This window comes from Vicia villosa, unplaced genomic scaffold (assembly GCF_029867415.1).
Source record: "Vicia villosa cultivar HV-30 ecotype Madison, WI unplaced genomic scaffold, Vvil1.0 ctg.000327F_1_1, whole genome shotgun sequence".
Lineage (NCBI taxonomy): Eukaryota > Viridiplantae > Streptophyta > Magnoliopsida > Fabales > Fabaceae > Vicia > Vicia villosa.
Genome location: NW_026705147.1, coordinates 161,630 through 180,359, shown reverse-complemented (window position 1 = coordinate 180,359; position 18,730 = coordinate 161,630). Strand labels below are relative to the sequence as shown.

Genomic DNA, 18,730 nt, shown 5'->3' with positions numbered 1-18,730 from the left:
ACATTTTGAAATACATTACCATCACTAAATCATAACCGTTAGATTTTTGTAAATGTTTGACTTTTTTTAATCGTATATAAAATAATATTTGTGAATGGTTGTGATATATTGAATGTGTAAAATTTAGGGTGGCAAAACGGGTCGTAGCCCGTCGGGACGGCCCGCGCACGCGCACCCACCATTAAATGGAAGGTTGGGTTGGAATTTTGGGCCCGCCACCCACCAAAGTCCGTCCTGCCAAAACCTGCAGCGCGCTAATGCTCGCTCCGTCAAAACCCGCCGCTCGTCAAAGCCCGCCCGACCTATTTGTTCAGTCCTTCCCGCCTTAAGTTTGTCCTTTTTTAATTAATTCTAATAATTCTAATTCTTGATGGTTTAATTTTATATATTTATTTGTGAATATATGCAACATGTTTTAAAGAAAATTTGTTTAAAAGATGTTTTATAAGAAATTGTTCTAAAAAATAAGTGAAAAATTTAATTGAAAGATACAAAAAGCCTATTAATCTATTAAAAAATAAAAAAAATAAAAAAATAGACATGCAAGTCCGCCGTCCGCCAATCCGCCACTTTGGCGGAACCAACTTGATTTTTATGTCCATTTTCTATTTGACGAGCTTGCTCGCCCTGCTCTTTTTTTGACGGGCTTAAGATAGGGCAGACGGCCTATTTTGCCACCCTTATATAAAAATAATTTTATATATATATATATATATATATATATATATATATATATATATATATATATATATATATATATATATATATATATATATATATATATATATATATATATATATATATTAATTATTATATCAACCACATTTCTTTACATGGTATCAAGAGCCTCGTTTAAGATCCGGTGGGTCACCTTCTATGGTTTCCGCTATCGGGCCACCCGCCATTTATTTCCACGCTCCAGTTGTCTAGTCCTAGGCGTGAGAGGGTGTGTTAAGAGTCCCACATCAGACAATTTATGGCCTAAACATGTCCTTATAAGTGAGGGTAATCCTCACTCTACAAGCCGGTTTTGTAGGGTTGAGTTAGGCCCAACCACACTTCTTAACAGCCACCCTTATATAAAAATAATTATATATATATATATATATATATATATATATATATATATATATATATATATATATATATATTAATTATTATATCATATTTAGATATAAATATTATATTTTATACATGAAATTAGAGAAAGTATATGATAAAAAAATTTTAATTTTTTAAAATAAGTTAAAAGCTACAACTTCAAGATAAAAAATCCCTATCTATTATGGTCCATTCAAATGAGTAAATGCTAATAAAACATCATGTTTGAAAATGACTCATTTCTACGATATCACCACACAATAATATTCAAGCTCCAAGTTGTAGCTTTGAAAAATCACGTTAAAATTACATTGAAAGATTTATCGGCATTTTCCATCGTTTACGTTAAGAATTATTATTATTTTTTTATTTTTATAAGCGTTATTCATCATGCTATTTGCAGGTCAATTTTTATTGAGATAATCTTATCTCTAAATGACATGACTACATTTAATTAGACAAACTTAATGTCTACGGAATTTCTAATATTTTTTAATTCAATAATAATATTTTATAAAAAAATTAATTATTAGCATAATAATATGTTTATATAAACGTTACACGTCAGTGATAAAATATACTTTGGAAATAAAATTGATAAAAAAATATAATGTACCACGGCTTTTTTCAATATGTTTTGTTCTCGTTCACATGTTTTTTGAAATTTTTTTCAAAAAGTCACTCATCCAAATATTATTCTAAGTCAAACACGCTTAACTATAAAACTCTTATTTGTTAGTCTACTGAAAAAAAGATGCATCTTGTTGATATCAATCAATCCTTATAAATCTCCCTTCAACCATACAGTCCCTTCCTTGCACAACCTCAAGATCCCTCTCGTTCTGATGTGAATTTGACGATCACTCATCGCCCTCTTCGGCCTCGAGTGTTACAAACTTCATCTCTAAAGATTGAGTGCTGAGAAGACTAGTGATACATTAGGGTATCTAATATTTTTGTGTGAAGTTTATTGTTTGTAACAGGTGCAAATATCATTTCTTGAATGTTGTTTGGTCTTTATTGTTATCCATCAAAAAAAGAGTTTCAATATACTCTGGGGAAGACTTTGGAGAGATCAAGTATCAATTGCCCGTAAGACGGAGTTGAAAGTTATCCATCTTTGGTGGAGTTGGAGAAAGATAGCTCGCAGACAAAATTATAAGGTGTTGAATCAACACTAGCTAATGACAATCGCTCAGGCAAGAAATCAGTGGGATTAAATGGATTACCACTGTTATACCCCAAAATTTGCCCGCATCTTTTTTCAAGAAAACTCCAATCTGAAAATTAAGAGTCTCATATAATCATGGATTTTTATTTCAACAAATATCCTGACATATGAAATACTTAGTTTTTAGAATTTTTCTTATACAGTAATTTAGCTTGCAGTTGAATTTATTCTTACGCAAACGCCAAATACTGTTTATTACTTCACACATGCTATTTATTTATTTACAGATAAATAGTACTGACACAATTGGTACAGAGTTAAATCTTTTTGCAGGCGCAGAATCAGGAAACTCAGACTGTACTGGTAACAAGTAGATTATTATTATCTTTTGTTTCCCACTAATTTTTGTACTATATTCCATTATTTTCAAAAAATCTTTTCAAATCTCTTTTTCAAAAATCAAATCCTAACTTTAATCTCCACATCTCTCTTTTTCCCAACACTATCATACACTTTCTTTCAAATCTTACTTCCACTCAAATTTTCCTTTTGTACGGAATCACATCATTCCCCAACGTCTCTATCCTTCTTTCCATTCTATAAATACCTCTCATTTTCTTCCATAAAATCTCACATCAAATTCTAATACATCTCTCAAATTTCCACTTCATAATCCATCCTTTCTTCTTCCCCGACAAAATGGCGAAGCGGTGGGAAACGTGTTTTCTTATGGTCATCACCATTGCTACGGTGATCATGTCTTTCTTCTGTCTACATAGCCCGGAACACTGTGGACCTGGGATGCTTATGCTCCCAATCATCTACATGTTACTATTTGTAGCATGGGTTATCAATCGTCATTCTTAAAATTTGCCGTATTTCTTATTTCTTAAATGTACCGTTTATTCGTCGTACTGTTCAATATAGTATGTAATATTTGTACTGTCAGTATTAAATGTTGTATTACTTGTCATAATATTGCTTAATTACTCAGATAATATTTTATGTGTTTTCTGCCAGTCAAATATTCATTTTTCTGTGCATTAAATGATTTCCAGGGTTATTATCGGTAATTTTGCCCGCATACAGTAAATATTAGTTATTTATTATGTCTGTGTTTTTTAACAAGTCATGTAAATAAACTTTTATTTTTCACAAAAAAACAAAAGCAAAAACAACAAAAAAGAAAATTAACTTTGACTGTTGATTTTTCACTCTAACTGCTACACCAATACCTGGACAGTCAGTTGACAGCCAAACTGCTGGCAGTACAATTCTCAGTGTTTTGTACCATCAATCAAATCAATCTTTCACAATTCAAAATTCCAAGATTTTTGTTCTAGAAGTCTTCTGAATATCACGCGATTAGCAGAGACTCAACACTGCACAAAAATCAGGTACGTTTAACTGTCTCCTACATAAACAGTCCCTGACTAGGGTTTTCTTGTTTTTACAGGAGAAACAAGTTTTTGAGAGCTCAAATGGATTTCATGCACATCCATATATCTCAAAGTACCATCATACAAATTTTCAAACTTCAATTCACTCAGACGCACCGTCAGCAACTCAAACAGTCAACAGACGACCCGTTTGACCAAAAAAGTCAACAGACAGTCAAAAATGAATTTTTTTGTCAAAGTCCATATTTTGTCAAAGGATTCATCATTTGATCATTGGATGATCATAATTCATCAAGGAAATATCAAAAATCAACAAAACCCTAAGATTCAAAATTAGGGTTTTTGCCTGAAAAGTCAACTCAACTTTGACTGATCATAACTCTCTCATCCTTCATCCAAAAAATTCAAACCAAAGCTTATTTTGAAGGAAATTCGATTATCTTTCAAATGCCATTGATCCCATGGTCATTGGATTCACCATTTGAAAAATATGATCAAAGACATTACAGGTCATTTTCAAAGTCAACAAAAAGACACTTTTTTCAAAAGGACACACAAGGAGCATCAAAAATCATTTTGACATGAGACCAAAGGCATTGGTTAGAGGACTCTTTGATGTTTCCAAAAAGTGCAAGATCTCCTTCATATGACAAAAATTGAGGGATTTACACCTTGTTGAAGTTGGCTAAATTTTGGGAAAATGCATGAAACCAACATTGCTCAAAAATGTATTTTTTCCAAATGGGGCCAAGTTTTCATGGTTCAAACATGTTTGCCATGATATTATGGGCCTCCCACGACCAAGACAAGGCCCATAACATTTTTTATCCATTTTTGCTTGATTTTATCTTATTTTAAGATTAAATTAAAAGGAAAAAGAATGGATAAAGGATAGCTTACAATCTAAGCATGACTCACCCAAGGAACCTTCATTTTTCTGCAGAGAATTGAAGATCAAGGCAAGTTCATTGAAGAGAAGAAGACTTGGTCAAGTTTTCAAAGATTTTTAATATTTAAAAATCAAAGTTTCAACAAAGCTCATCAATGCTTTTAGCTTAGTTTTTAAGCAGCCCTTGGCTTATAAATAGGCTAGCATACTTCAATGTAATGACATACGAAATAGAGCTAAGATATAGCAAGAACACACTTCATATTTCAAAAAATAATCAAAGAAACTTCAAAATTCGTATTTAAATTTGCAGCTAGTTTCAAAGCAAACTAAGTCCATAAATCACTTCCTGGAACTTATTTGAGTAAGTTCAGATCCATAACCAAGTTCATAGAGGTCTGAAACTCGAGTTCTCTCACTCTCCGATTTGGTAAACTTTCATTGATTTCAAATTCAAATTTCATGTGTTGTTAACATGTCTCACGGTTATGGTTGAGCTTATACTGATCATTAGATCAGGTTTGAACCCTAGCATGAGAGTTCTAACGTCCTGAACATGGGTTGCCATTGTCAACCGTGAGTTTATGTTTCTCTTCGAATCTCTTAACACAAGCATTTTCAGTCCAAACTAACCTCACCATTGGATTCCCATACCTCGATTTAGGGGGGTAGGGTCTTCATTTGGTGTTTAAACTAACTATTTTGCAGGTTTTGAAAACCACCTCGCCGGAGAAGACAACCGGAAAACACTGTTCCGGTGGTCAGCAAGGCTAGGGCATGGTTGACTGCACGCGTGGCTCCTTCCCTCGCTCCTATTGGCTGGTCAATAAGTCTGTGGCATGCGTGGCAAAACGTTATAACCTGATTGGTTCTGGTTTAAAACGTGGACCCCACATAACTTAAAATCAGAAAAATAAAATAAACAAGTGGATTGGGCCTGTACGTATTGATATTCACACCCCTGGTTTCTGGCCCAAAGGCATCTCTTGAACTAAACATAGTTCTTTTCCAGATTTGCTTAACACACCCCCTGCAGGTTTTAATTAATAAATCTCTATATTTTGCATTTTAATTAAAATCAACCAATCATAAAACACCAAAAATATTTTATTTTTAGTTTTAATCTGATAAAATATTTATTTATTTTTAGGCATAAAAATATTAATATTTTATTTAAATTAAGGCTATTTTGTATAATTAATTAGTATATATTTATATATTTGCTTAATTATTCTAACCAATAAAAAAAAATCATAAAAAAAATTGTTCTTTGTGTTAAATATTGTTTATATATTATAAACTAATTTTGTACATATTTTGAATAATTTTCTCTTTAAGTTTTAATTATGTGTATAATTATTTGTATAATTATGTTTTAATTAGCTTAAATCAATTTCAAATCAATTTCAAAAATTCCAAAAAAATTAGTTTTGTTTTAAAATTAATTGACAAATATTTTGTGTATGTTTTAAACTTAATTTCTAGGTTTAAATTTATTTTCATCTTTTTTCTTCATTTTAATTTAATTAATTATGCATTAATTATAATTAAAATAAATCATAAAAAATCCAAAAACATGCCTTTTATTTTTCTTGCAATTTAAATTCCTAGATAAATGTATAGGATGTCAAGTTCATGTAAATAGGCTAGTTTACATTTCCTGCACAATCGATGTAATAGCGTAGATTTACTTTCCGCACTTTACATTTCCGCATTTTAATTTCCAGCAAATATAAATTGCGTGTATGTCAAAGATAAAATTGAACCGTTAGATCACTAACTTCAAAGATAAAATATCTGAATACAAACACAATCACACTTGCACCTCTTAAGGTAATCCCTTCTCATTCTTTTCAAAATCAAAGTCAAAATTCTACTATTTTGAGTACAAAATCGAACCTTGCGTTTATATCCGGTGAAAGGATAGATTTTTAAAGGAAATAGGATAAAGACCTTACAACTCAGGGTAGACCTCCTAGTTTGCTTGCTCAAATCAAAACAAACAAAATTCTCATACACTGTTGTTTTTCAAAACAAAACTTTCCAAAAAGACAATACTTTGTATACATCCAAGCACGGATTATTACAAAGTTAACGTTCTTTTCAAAACATCTTTCGAAAGATAAACAAGCATTTTGTATACATCCACACACGGATCATTACAAAATTCAATTTACAAAAGTATTTGAAACCACATATGAGCATTCTAAAGCAATTGAAAAGTGATCGAAAAACAAGTGAGCTAAGCAAACTTAAGAGCCCATGGATAACCATGGATACAAAGGGTGCTAACACCTTCCCTTTGTATAACCTACCCCCTTACCCAGAATTTCTTAAAGGTCTTTTTTCTGTTTCTTTTATAAACCTTTCCTTAATTGGATAAAATAAAAGGTCGGTGGCGACTCTGTGAATTTTCAAAATGCGAAAGCATTAAGCGATAAAAAAGAGTCAGTTCATGTATCTCTCCAGAACAGAGGTATGGCCCGGGATAAAAACGGAGGTCCACAGAACTGGCGACTCTGCTGGGGAGATACTTTCAAAAAACAAAATGTTTTCAAAAGGGGTTACCTTAAGAGAATAGATCACTTCGATGTTTTCAATTGTTTGACTTGATTGCTCTATTTTTCAAAGGTTTGTTTGGGTATTTTGCTTGTGTGAAAGATTCTAACCCGAATCTCGAGATACCTTAAGTATATGACAATAGACCAAGGAAACTGTACGGCATGTACCGATACGGTTGATCTGGTAGTCATCGTTAGTGCGATACTTTGGTTTATACTGATGTCCCTTGAAAACGATCAAGGAGTATATTAGGCTTCCGAAATGTCATTAAACACTAATTTGTCTTAGAACCTTTTTAGTTGAACTTGACTTGTGGCCTATTAAGTGGCTAGCTTTGAAATTGATCGAAGTTAGTTATCCTCGAGGAATATTTTGATCGGCCGCCCGAGCGCTGTATTGAGATGTTACTTCCAAGGATCATAGAACCCGAATACTATTCTAGGACAGGTTTTAACCAACTCAACTTCAGTGGGGAGGGTATCACCTATCAGCTCCATGCAAGCCTTTAAACCTAAGGCTATTGTTTGATTTGTCTTTGTGTGCCACATGTTTGCATCATAAGCATATCATTTTTGCACCAAACACTTCAAGGATCAAAGAGTTTACCTTTGTTTTTGCAGGTAATGGCTCCCGCCACCCGAGATTACATCCGAATCAACATCTCAACGGTACCATCTGAACTAAAAGACTTAGTGTCAAAATTCCCCAGGAATGTTCAATTCACCAAAAGGCATGGTCACCTACTCCATTTGGTTACCTCAAAATTTGAAGAAGACATGATACGGGTCCTGTTCCAGTTCTTTGACCCTGAACATCATTGCTTTACCTTTCCTGATTACCAGTTGGTACCCACTTTGGAAGAGTTCTCTGAAATAATGGGATTGCTTGTTCGAAATCAATTACCTTTCACTGGTTTAGAAAGGATTCCAAAACCTGAAGTCATTGCTGCTGCTTTACATCTGCGAAAATCAGAAATCGAGTCCAATTGGGAAACAAAGAGTGGAGTTAAGGGTTTGCTTACCAAGTTCTTATTGGAAAAGGCTCGACTACTGCTAGAAAACAAAAGTTATCCAGCTTTTGAGGAAGTTATGGCCCTTTTGATCTATGGGTTGGTTTTATTCCCAAATCCCGACCAGTTCATAAGTGTACACATCATCAACCTTTTCCTAATCCGTAACCCGGTACCAACATTGCTGGGAGACATTCTACATTCTCTACACACTCGTACCATGAAGAAACGAGGAACTCTCATGTGCTGTATACCACTACTGGCTAGGTGGTTTACATTTCATCTTCCCCGATCAGTGTTGAGAAATGAACAAAGAATGCAATGGTCTCGCAGGATTATGTCTTTGTCTCATTCAGACATCCGGTGGAACAACTTCTTTCAAAGAGACATTACTATCATTGATCATTGTGGAGAGTACCCTAATGTGCCACTCCTTGGCATCAAAGGAGGCATCACTTACAATCCCTCTTTAGCTCTACGCCAATTCGGATATGCAAGGAGCAACGGTCCTCATGACATGATTATCCATGGCATTGTGTTTGATTACGAGAATGATTCTCATAGACACCGACGAAGGTTCATACATGCATGGGGCAGTGTCTATAGAATAGAAAGCAAAACTCTGGGGCAATGGAATTCTATTCCTATGGAACCTTACCTCAGATGGGTCCGCACTCATGCTCAGAAACTCCTTATGCCATATCCTGCTGTTCTACCTGTGACTATTGAACCAGAGGTCGAAGGATATGAACCTCAAGTTATTCTACACCCGGACATGCCAACTGACCTAGAAGAGTTGCAAAAATCTTGGGTTCAACTCAAAGAGGAAAGAGACACCTTCAAAGCATACTGTCAAGACTATGAGAGAAGGATATTGGAGCTCACCGGACAACTTCAAAAAGAACAGCAGATCAACACATTCCTGGGGGCAAAGAGAAAGCGTCCACGGGAGACCTGAAGGATCATTTATTTTATTTCTGTCTTGTAAGCCCAAATGAGGCAAAGAAAAAAGAAGCAAAAAAAAAAAGAAATAAATTGATTAACTAACGTTTGTTTCTTCTTTAACAAATCTAAACTCTAAGATCCTTGAAACATTGCACACACATTTCACTTCATGCATTGCATATACATTTCATACATTGCATTCATATACATTGCATATGCATTTCATACATTGCATACACATGGCATCCAGTCATACACATTGCATAACAGGTTCACATGACGGATTTCTCATCTTCTCGCTGTTTATTTCAGTCAGAAGAGATGGAATCTGAAATGAGCATCAAGAATCTCGAAGCACAGAATGCCCAAGTTCAAGTGGCAATTCTGGAACTGGCAAAGGGGCAACAAGAACTGAAAGCCCTGATAATCAAGAAGAAAAAGAAGCCCAAAGGATCTGTAGGCTTGAGTCACCTGAAAAGGAAGATCAAAATCCCAGTCAAAAAGTTCAAAAAGCCACCGATCCCTGAAACAGTCGGTGATGATGAACAAGAAGACAATCAAAGCAACCAGGGTTCTGCTAAACCCTCTCTCTCTTCAAATGAAGAAGATGATCATTCTGAGGACGAATCGGATGATGAAAAATACCAACAGCTGGAAGACCGTATGAAAGCTATGGAGATACAAAAAATACCTGGCTTAGATTTCAATGATCTGGGGCTCATCTCGGATGTTGTTATCCCTCCAAAATTCAAAGTTCCTGTCTTTGCAAAATATGATGGAGTTTCTTGCCCGAAACTACATCTGAGATCCTATGTGAGGAAGATACAACCTCATACAACAGATAACAAATTGTGGATTCACTTCTTCCAAGAAAGTCTGTCGGGTACACAACTCGAATGGTACTACCAGCTGGAAAATACCAAGGTTCATACTTGGGAAGAATTAGCTGCTGCTTTTTACAAACAGTACCAATACAATGCTGATCTTGCGCCAACCCGTACTCAACTAAGGGGCATGTCTATGGGGCCAAAAGAAAGTTCCAAAGGAACACACACATTTGTGACTTTCTTTTTCTGAGAAACACACATTTGTGAGATACACGCCACATACTCACCAAAAACTTTAAGATGGTAGGTCTGTGGATTCTCTCACTTATAAATATTCAAGTCTCCACATTCCTAACTAATGTGAGACTTCCCCACACTACTCACACTTGTAATTCTTTTTCAACACCCCCCTCAAGTGTGAGTCTACCCACAATGTTTTTCCTCAAGTGGAAGCTCTTTCTTTCACATACACTTTTATCGTCATTGACACTTTTTAACGGGACACTCTTATCCACCACCATGTGGCAAGTACTTTCGATACAAGTAAGTCGGTGCCTTCACTCGAACCAATGACTCATGATACCATTTGTTAGGACAATTCAGGGGAGGTCAAACGATGAGAATTTTTGTACTTGAAGAATTACATTTTTTTGAACAACACACATTTGTGAGAGACACACCACATATTTCTCATCACATTTGTGAGCTATATTTTCATTGTATTTGAAATTAATACTTGGATCAATGCAGCATGCATTGAACATATTATTTGTCTATATTTTTTTATTATGGGAATGTCTTTGATCTATAATACAATTTTATAGTTGAAAAATTAGATATGACTAACAAGATATTGCATGAATATTTTATTAGTTATTTGTAAAACTCGTTTATTTTTTTAAAATCAAGTCTTATCTATTATTTTATATTTTTTTAATTATTTAAACAAGTCAATCATATTTTTTTAAATATTAACTTAGTTTATTAGAAAAAATTAAAATGACTGAGCCAAATTCCACAATATATTTCATTTTAAATTGCTAATTTTTATTTATTTATATTATATTTAAATACAATAAAGTAAATGAACGTAATTGTGCATAGGAATGATTTTGAATAAAGCAAAAAGACTTTAAATCAAAAGTCTTAGTAAAAATATGTTCAATTTGGCCCGGTTTCATCTTTCACAATTATGATTTGAGAGAGAATTCAAATTATATAATGTTAAATTTATTTTTCCGAATTAAATTAGGAGATTTAATAAATTAGATACTGATTGTAAAAACTAATAAAAAGAAGAAAGCTAAATTTGAATGCTCTTAATACCATTTTCACAAAATTAGTTAACCTTAATGTATTTATCTATTGTTATGTTTTTGTTTTTTTCTTTCTTCTAAATTTTTATTACTAAAGATAATTTTATTCAAAAACTAAACATGTATATTTTTTTATTAGATCCAAATTTATAATTTTGTCTTGTTTTATGTGAGAGCAACACTTGGTTATTATTTTTTTATATGCACAAACATGTAAATAAAAAGGATAACACAAAGAATAAGTTAAATAATTATATTTTTTAAGATATTTAATATATATATATATATATATATATATATATATATATATATATATATATATATATATATATATATATATATATATATATATATATATATATATATATATATATGTTACATATATTATATTTGTGTGTTTTATTTTATTTGGAATTGTAATGAAACTAGTATTGCTCTTTATTTGGCCCGTGTTAATTTTGTTTTCACTTGCTTCTCTTTTCACAAAGTAAAATTAAGAAATCACTATTTCAAAATGGTAAATTGGTTTAATTTATTAAAAAAATATTAAGAAATTTTATTAATATATTATTAAATTTAGTATTTACTAAATTTTGAGTGATGATAAATTAAAAACAATAGATATATTCAATGTACAGTTTTGTCAAGCAAAATACAATTCGGTAAAAAATGATAAAGTAAAATACAATTAAAAATGATATATTATTAAAATATAATTAGCATAAAAGTTCAACTAAAGCATCATATTTTATAAATTTGAGAAAGTATATGGTAAAAGAATTTAATTTTTACAAAAAGTTTTTTTTTGACAGATTTTTTTTTTTTTTTACAATAAGTTAAAAGCTAGAATTTTAAGATAAAAAATCTTTATCTACCATACTCCATTCAGAGTAAATGCTAATAAAACATCACATTTGAAAATGACTCATTTCTACAACATTACCGCACAATAACATTCAAGTTACAACTTACAAGTGTCTATTTTCAATTTAATAAAAATTTCTGAGTTCCAATTAAATTTTTAACATGTAATATGTTAAAAAAAATTATAAATAATTTGTCGCTTGTTATAATCCTATAAAATTTAGAAAATTAGTCTCTACAATTACGTGTAAAAAATATTTATTTTATATATAAAAATATTAAAATATTTTAAAATAATTATATTAAAATTATATTAAAAGATTTATCGACATTTTACTTCGTTTATTTTAAAAATTAGTTTTCTTATTTTTTTCTTTTACTTTAATTTCATAAGTGTTATTCACCATTCTATTTGGTTAAATTTATTGGGATAATCATATAGGGGGTGTTCAAAACCAAACCAACCCAATAAAAAATCGCAAACCAAACCAAATCGAAACCGCAAAAAACCGCATTTGGTTCGGATTAGTTTGGGTCATTTTTTAACAAAACCGCATAGTTCGGTTCGGTTTGCGGTTTGTATTTTGTAAACCGAATCAAAACACATTATGTTACAACCTAAATTTTACTTAACTCACATCCAACCCAAACTTAAACCTATTATATATTAGCCTTATGATTACGAACAATTTTCTCATTCTTACACATATAATTTCAGTCCCGATCTTCTCAAATCTCTAATAACATTATCGCACATTCTTTGTCACATACATCTTCTCTCTTCTTCTATAATCTCTGTACTCTCTTCTATTCTTTCTTTTTCAATTTCTCATTTTTATGTAAATGTTCTGTATTTCAGTTTCGTTTTTATCGCACATCTTCTTCTCTAATCTCTCAACACTTTTTTTTCTTTTTCACCTTCACTAATCTTTCGTCTCTTCTATTTTTTGTTTCATTATGATAATTTTTATATTATTTTATGCTATTATTTTATGCTTAATATTCCACTTTTGTCTAATTTAATTTTTTCATATTAAATGGAAAATTGTTGTCAAAATATGACTGAGTTTTGTTGTTATTTGATAGTGTATGAATGTCTAAATACAAAATTATGTTGTTATCTATATGTGTATGTATGACTCAATAAAATATTTGTAAAAAACCGAATCAACCGAGCCGAACCAAACCGCATTAGTTTGGTTTGGTTTGGTTCGGATTTTTTTAAAAGCCAACCGAACCAAACCAAACCGCACTATTTTTTCTCTTGCGGTTTGGATGAATTTTTTCGTCAAAACCGCCCAAACCGCACCGCGAACACTCCTATAATCATATCACTATTACTATTATATTTAATTCAATAGTTATGTTTTATAAAAACTAATTATTAGGATAATATGTTTATATAAACTTATGACGTCAGCCATAAAGTATAATTTGGAAATTAAATTGATATAGAAATGGAAGCTCAAATTTATGAAAAATTAAAATTGAAATAAATATAAAATTAGTTTTTTTTAAAAAATCAAAACTTCTTTTTTTTAATAGAAAAATTACGTTCATTTTCCTTAAAATTTATTAAAATGACAAAACACTTCTTCTATTTTTAAAAGGAAAAATTTTAAATAGAATTCTTTAGGTGGTTTATACAATTTTTCAATAAAAATATGAATTGTGTATAATTTCTTTTTATACATATGTAATTTTCTCTTATTTTTAATCCGTAAATAATATTTAAGTGAACTTATCATATTTTTATTAAAAAATAGTATAAATAATAAATAAGAAATTGTATTTAAATTTTCTTCTATTTAAAATATATTATAATTTTTTTAAAAACTGTATTTTTTAATTATTAAATCATTAATAAAAAATCAACATTTATCAATAGGAAATTTCAATAACAAGTAAAATTTTATAATTATAAAAAAGATAGATATTTGTCTATTTGAAAAGAATTTATAAAAAGTTAATATATATTTTAAAATTAGATTGTTTATCTGTCTTACTTTATTCAATTTTAAAATATGTGAGTATATTTTTTATTTTTAATAAAAATAGAAAGATATATTAGTTTGACCAAAAGAAAAAAAAAAGATCAAATCAATTAATTATATTTTTATCTTCTATATATTAGTTTAATTTTTTCACCTAAAACATTTAATATGGTCTCTCTTTTTTTGACACAATTTAATATAGTCACTATCACTAAAAATATTAACATCTAAATCAAAAAATTATTTTTTCATAGACAAATATCTATCTTTTTTATAATTATAAATATGTATTTTAAAATGGATAAAACTTAGGTACAATTCTTTAGATGTGGTTCTTACTATTTTCCATTAAAAATATGACAAATATACGTAAATATAATTTAGTGAGTGAAAATAGGAGAAATTTGCATACATGTAAAATGAAATTATACACTTGTCATATTTTCATTTGAAAATAATAAGAACCACACCTAAAGAATTATACCTAAGTTTTGTCTTTTTAAAATTAGATTGTTTATATGTCTTATTTTATTCAATTTTGAGATATGTGAATATACTTTTTCTTTTTAATAAAAATAAAAAGATATAAAATAAATTTTACACATGAATCATAACCGTTAAATTTTTATAGAAGTTTAATTTTTTTAATCACATATAAATTATAACTTATAAATAGATGTGATGTATTGACGGTATAAAATATTTTTACACCGACAATGATTAACAAATAATCTCTTCCCAATAAATAAATTATGAATGAAATAAATTGATATTTGAAATAATAGAAAACAACTTTAATTTGTTTGGTTTTACCAAAACAAAACAAAAAACCAAATCAATCAATTATATATTTTTCTTCTATATATTAGTTTGATTTTTTTCACCAAACACATTTAATATGGTCTCTCTTTTTTTAACACAATTTAATATAGTCACTATCACTAAAGATATTAAAATCCAAATTTAAAATTCATACAAAATTATTTTTTTGTGTGGGTTAGAAAATCTCATCACAAAACTTTGTGGGTAAGAAAAAACTCAATTGTAAACATTTATTAAATTATTAATAAAATCATATTTTAACAATTTTTATTTTTTTTATTTTTTTCTATCTATATATATAATCTTAAATATTAGTATTTGCCACTCTGTTATGTTATTTTCTCTCTTCTTCTCAATCCTCACATAACCGTTCGCCGGAGCAATCCTCGCCGGAGCTCCGGCAATGCTCTTCTCACCTTGAATTCTCCACTAAATCCACCATTTCTCAGTGATGGGAATCCCATGGGACGATATCGTCGTGATCCAGCACGCCAAGAACACGAACGAGCCTACAATTGTCACTGTCAATTGCCCCGATAAAGCTGGTCTCGGCTGTGATCTTTGCAGAATCATCCTTGAATTCGGTCTTCGTATTACCAGAGCCGGTATCGCACTTTTCTCATCTCGATTTCTTCGATTTTTTTTTTCATTTTTTCTTCATTTTGGTTTTGTTTACTTGCGAATTTTGTTGTGGAGTTTATAGTTGTTGGAAATTGTTTTGAATTCATTCAACTTTGATATATAAAATTCCAGAAATGTGGAAGTTCAATGTTCTCTGTATGAGACAGTGATATCACAGTAACTGATTATTTATGTGATTTAAGTGTATTAATGAGAGAGATTGATGAATGATGATTAATATTAATTATTTTTAATTAGAGAAAATGATGGATTAAGAGAGATAGAGACAAAGTTAGAAAAGTATAGGATTCAAAGGTAGAGAATCCTGATCTGGAATATGATGTATCAGTTCTGTAAAATAAAGTGAAAATATATATGGGTTGTCGAAATTCAACTCATTTATTTTTACTTATTTTGATTAAAATGACATCAATCGTTACCGTCTCATTCGCCAGTAAGAAGGGAGAACTGTGAGCTCCTCTCATAATTTCACGTTCGAATCCTGTTAGGTACTAACAATTCTTGTGTTGGGCCGACCGGTACCGGCTTTAAATGGGCCCTGCAAGTGGATGGTGAGACTAGTCTCCCAAATTAGTCGTCATAGGACCAGCTACTGTGTTTAGTCTCCCAGATTAGTCGTCATAGGACCAGCTACTGTGTTTAGTCTCCCAGATTAGTCAGTCATAGGACCAGATACTGAGTTTTCAATGTTTAGTCTCCCAGATTAGTCGTCATAGGACCGGATACTGAGTTTTCAAAAACAAAGTTTTTTGTGTTTATGGCAATTTTTAGTTATTAGTCTATTATAGAACCAGTGTTATCAAATATCGGCCATGGAGGGACTATGGCGGATATATGTGGTGGTTTTTGGGCTCGCTGCAATGGTAAATATGAGCCGCTATTGCGGGTTTTTCCACCATAAACTGCTCTAGGACAGCGCTACCAAGCGGCTTTTAAGGTGGGATTTTGGCTCTCCGCCATAAGCAAGACTGCCTAGAACCTACCTTTTTTCCAATTCCTTTTATATTTGCTTGTTTTATTTTGATTTAATATTTTTTTCTTTTAAGTTTTAGAAAAAAAACCAGTGCAAAGTTTAATTCTTTGGTTTATTCATGATTTGAAATTTGTAATTAGACTTTGTTGTTGTTTTTGGTCTGTTTTCATGAAGAATTTGATGTTGATGTAGATATTTCGACGGATGGAAGATGGTGCTACATAATCTTTTGGGTTATTCCACATCCTGATTCACTCAAAATTGACTGGGAAAGCTTGAAGACAAGGCTTCTTTCACCTTGTCCTTCATGTTTGTTTTCTTATCATTTCAAACAACAATCCGCTAATCCTTCACCAAATCAAATTTACTTGTTGAAGGTTTGGATTTTCGATCAGAAAGGATTATTATACGGTAACTAGTTATGTTAACACTTAGCACTATTCTCTTATGTTCTCTCTTTTGCTTTTTTTATCAGTAAGAATCGGACGCGTATCAACAACTTGCAGTCTTGCAGTTGATCCTAATGAGTGTTCTCTTTTTTGCTGTCATGTATTGAATGAAATACAGTATTTATTTTTTGTTCTATCTTTATAGATATCAACGAAATCTTGTGTAACCTCCAACTTACGATTCAGCGAGTTAAAGTGATGCCAACTCCTGATGGAAGGGCCCTAGATTTGTTCTTTATCACTGATGAAATGTAAGTGCACCTTTATTGGATTCTTATTTGTTAATATTTAGTTTATATTCTGATTCTGCTGGGTTCTCTTTACTATCACATCTATAAAGCAATGATATGATCGAAAAAAGTTAAATTCCTACATCTACCCAAAAAAAAGTGGATACTCACATCCTTGCAGCATAGCCTATCACAGTTCTTTTACACCAAATTTGTTTTAAAAAACAGGGAATTGTTTCACACGAAAAAGCGGCGAGATGATGTATGTGAATATCTTATGGAAGCTTTAGGAGAGAAATGTATCTCCAGCGAACTTCAGTTGGCTGGACCTGAATATGATGGACATTTGCAGGGGTTTTCTTCTCTTCCACCAGCTTATTCTGAAGAACTATTTGGTCCTGAGTTACCAGACAAGGTGTGGCTGCATCCTCTCAGTCAAGACATGACAACACTGAAGAAACCGAGTGTTACTGTTGATAATACGTTGAGCCCGGCTCATACCTTGCTTCAGATACAGTGTGTTGATCAGAAGGGCTTGTGTTACGACATAATGAGAATTTCAAAGGATTCTGATATTAAGGTATTTTGTCTCTGCATACTCTCTTCAATCATCGTACATGCATTTTTCGGATTAATTGGTATATTTATATTCGCTTTGCCCTTCTCAATCAGGTTGCTTATGGTAGATTCACTTCTAGTGTGAAAGGCTTTCAAAATATTGACTTATTTGTTCAACAAAAAGAAGATGGCCAAAAGATCATAGATCCTGAACGTCATAAAACTCTATGCGCTACCTTAAAAGAAGAGATGCTTCATCCTTTACGGGTAATTATAGTGAACCGTGGTCCTGATAGAGAACTACTGGTTGCCAATCCCGTAGAATTGTCCGGAGGGGGAAGGCCTCGTGTTTTCTATGACGTTACGTTGGCCTTAAAAGCATTGGGAGTATTCATTTTCTCGGTAAGCTTTTATTAAAGTTACAGTTCAATATGATCAAACATGCGTTGTTGACTTGTTGTCAAACAGCGGCGATATCGCTATAGTTTAACAGATTTTGATGATTTCACTACGATGATATCTTAATTTTACCATAGGCTGAAGTTGTTAGACATTCGACGCAAGAACGCCAGTGGGAAGTCTACAGGTTTTTGTTGGAGGAAAGTCGGGAATTTCCATTGGATAGCAGTAAAGCGAGAAGTCAGATCGTGGACAAAGTTAGAAGAACATTGATGGGTTGGTAATTTGGTTCAGTTCATATCAAATAAAAAACACTGTTTGAGTATTTGTGTTGCTGTCATTTAAATTTGGTTTAGGTATTAGTTATCTAACTAATCATGTAAATGTAAATTTGGCACTGTGGTAGATGATTTTATGTTTCTTTTCTTTGGCTTTAGTGAAATGTTTTCTCTATATTGGTTTTCTTTACGAGCGTGTTAGACCAGTGTTTTTAAAATCGAACCAGCGAGCGTGTTAGTTGAGTTTTTAATATGGAATCAGAATGATAGCCATGATTCATGGCCGAACTCATTCCTCCAC

General features: G+C 31.6%; 1 protein-coding gene across 1 annotated transcript; it reads left to right on the top strand.

Moving 5' to 3' along the window:
- Window positions 1-15,217: 15,217 nt before the first annotated feature.
- LOC131626885 (ACT domain-containing protein ACR9-like) lies at window positions 15,218-18,604 on the top strand. Its single transcript, XM_058897722.1, has 6 exons — window positions 15,218-15,505; window positions 16,708-16,926; window positions 17,110-17,215; window positions 17,423-17,774; window positions 17,867-18,154; window positions 18,289-18,604. Exons 1-6 carry the CDS (start codon window positions 15,352-15,354, stop codon window positions 18,433-18,435), a joined length of 1,266 nt encoding a protein of 421 aa, XP_058753705.1. The 5' UTR covers window positions 15,218-15,351; the 3' UTR covers window positions 18,436-18,604.
- The last annotated feature ends 126 nt before the right edge of the window (window positions 18,605-18,730 follow it).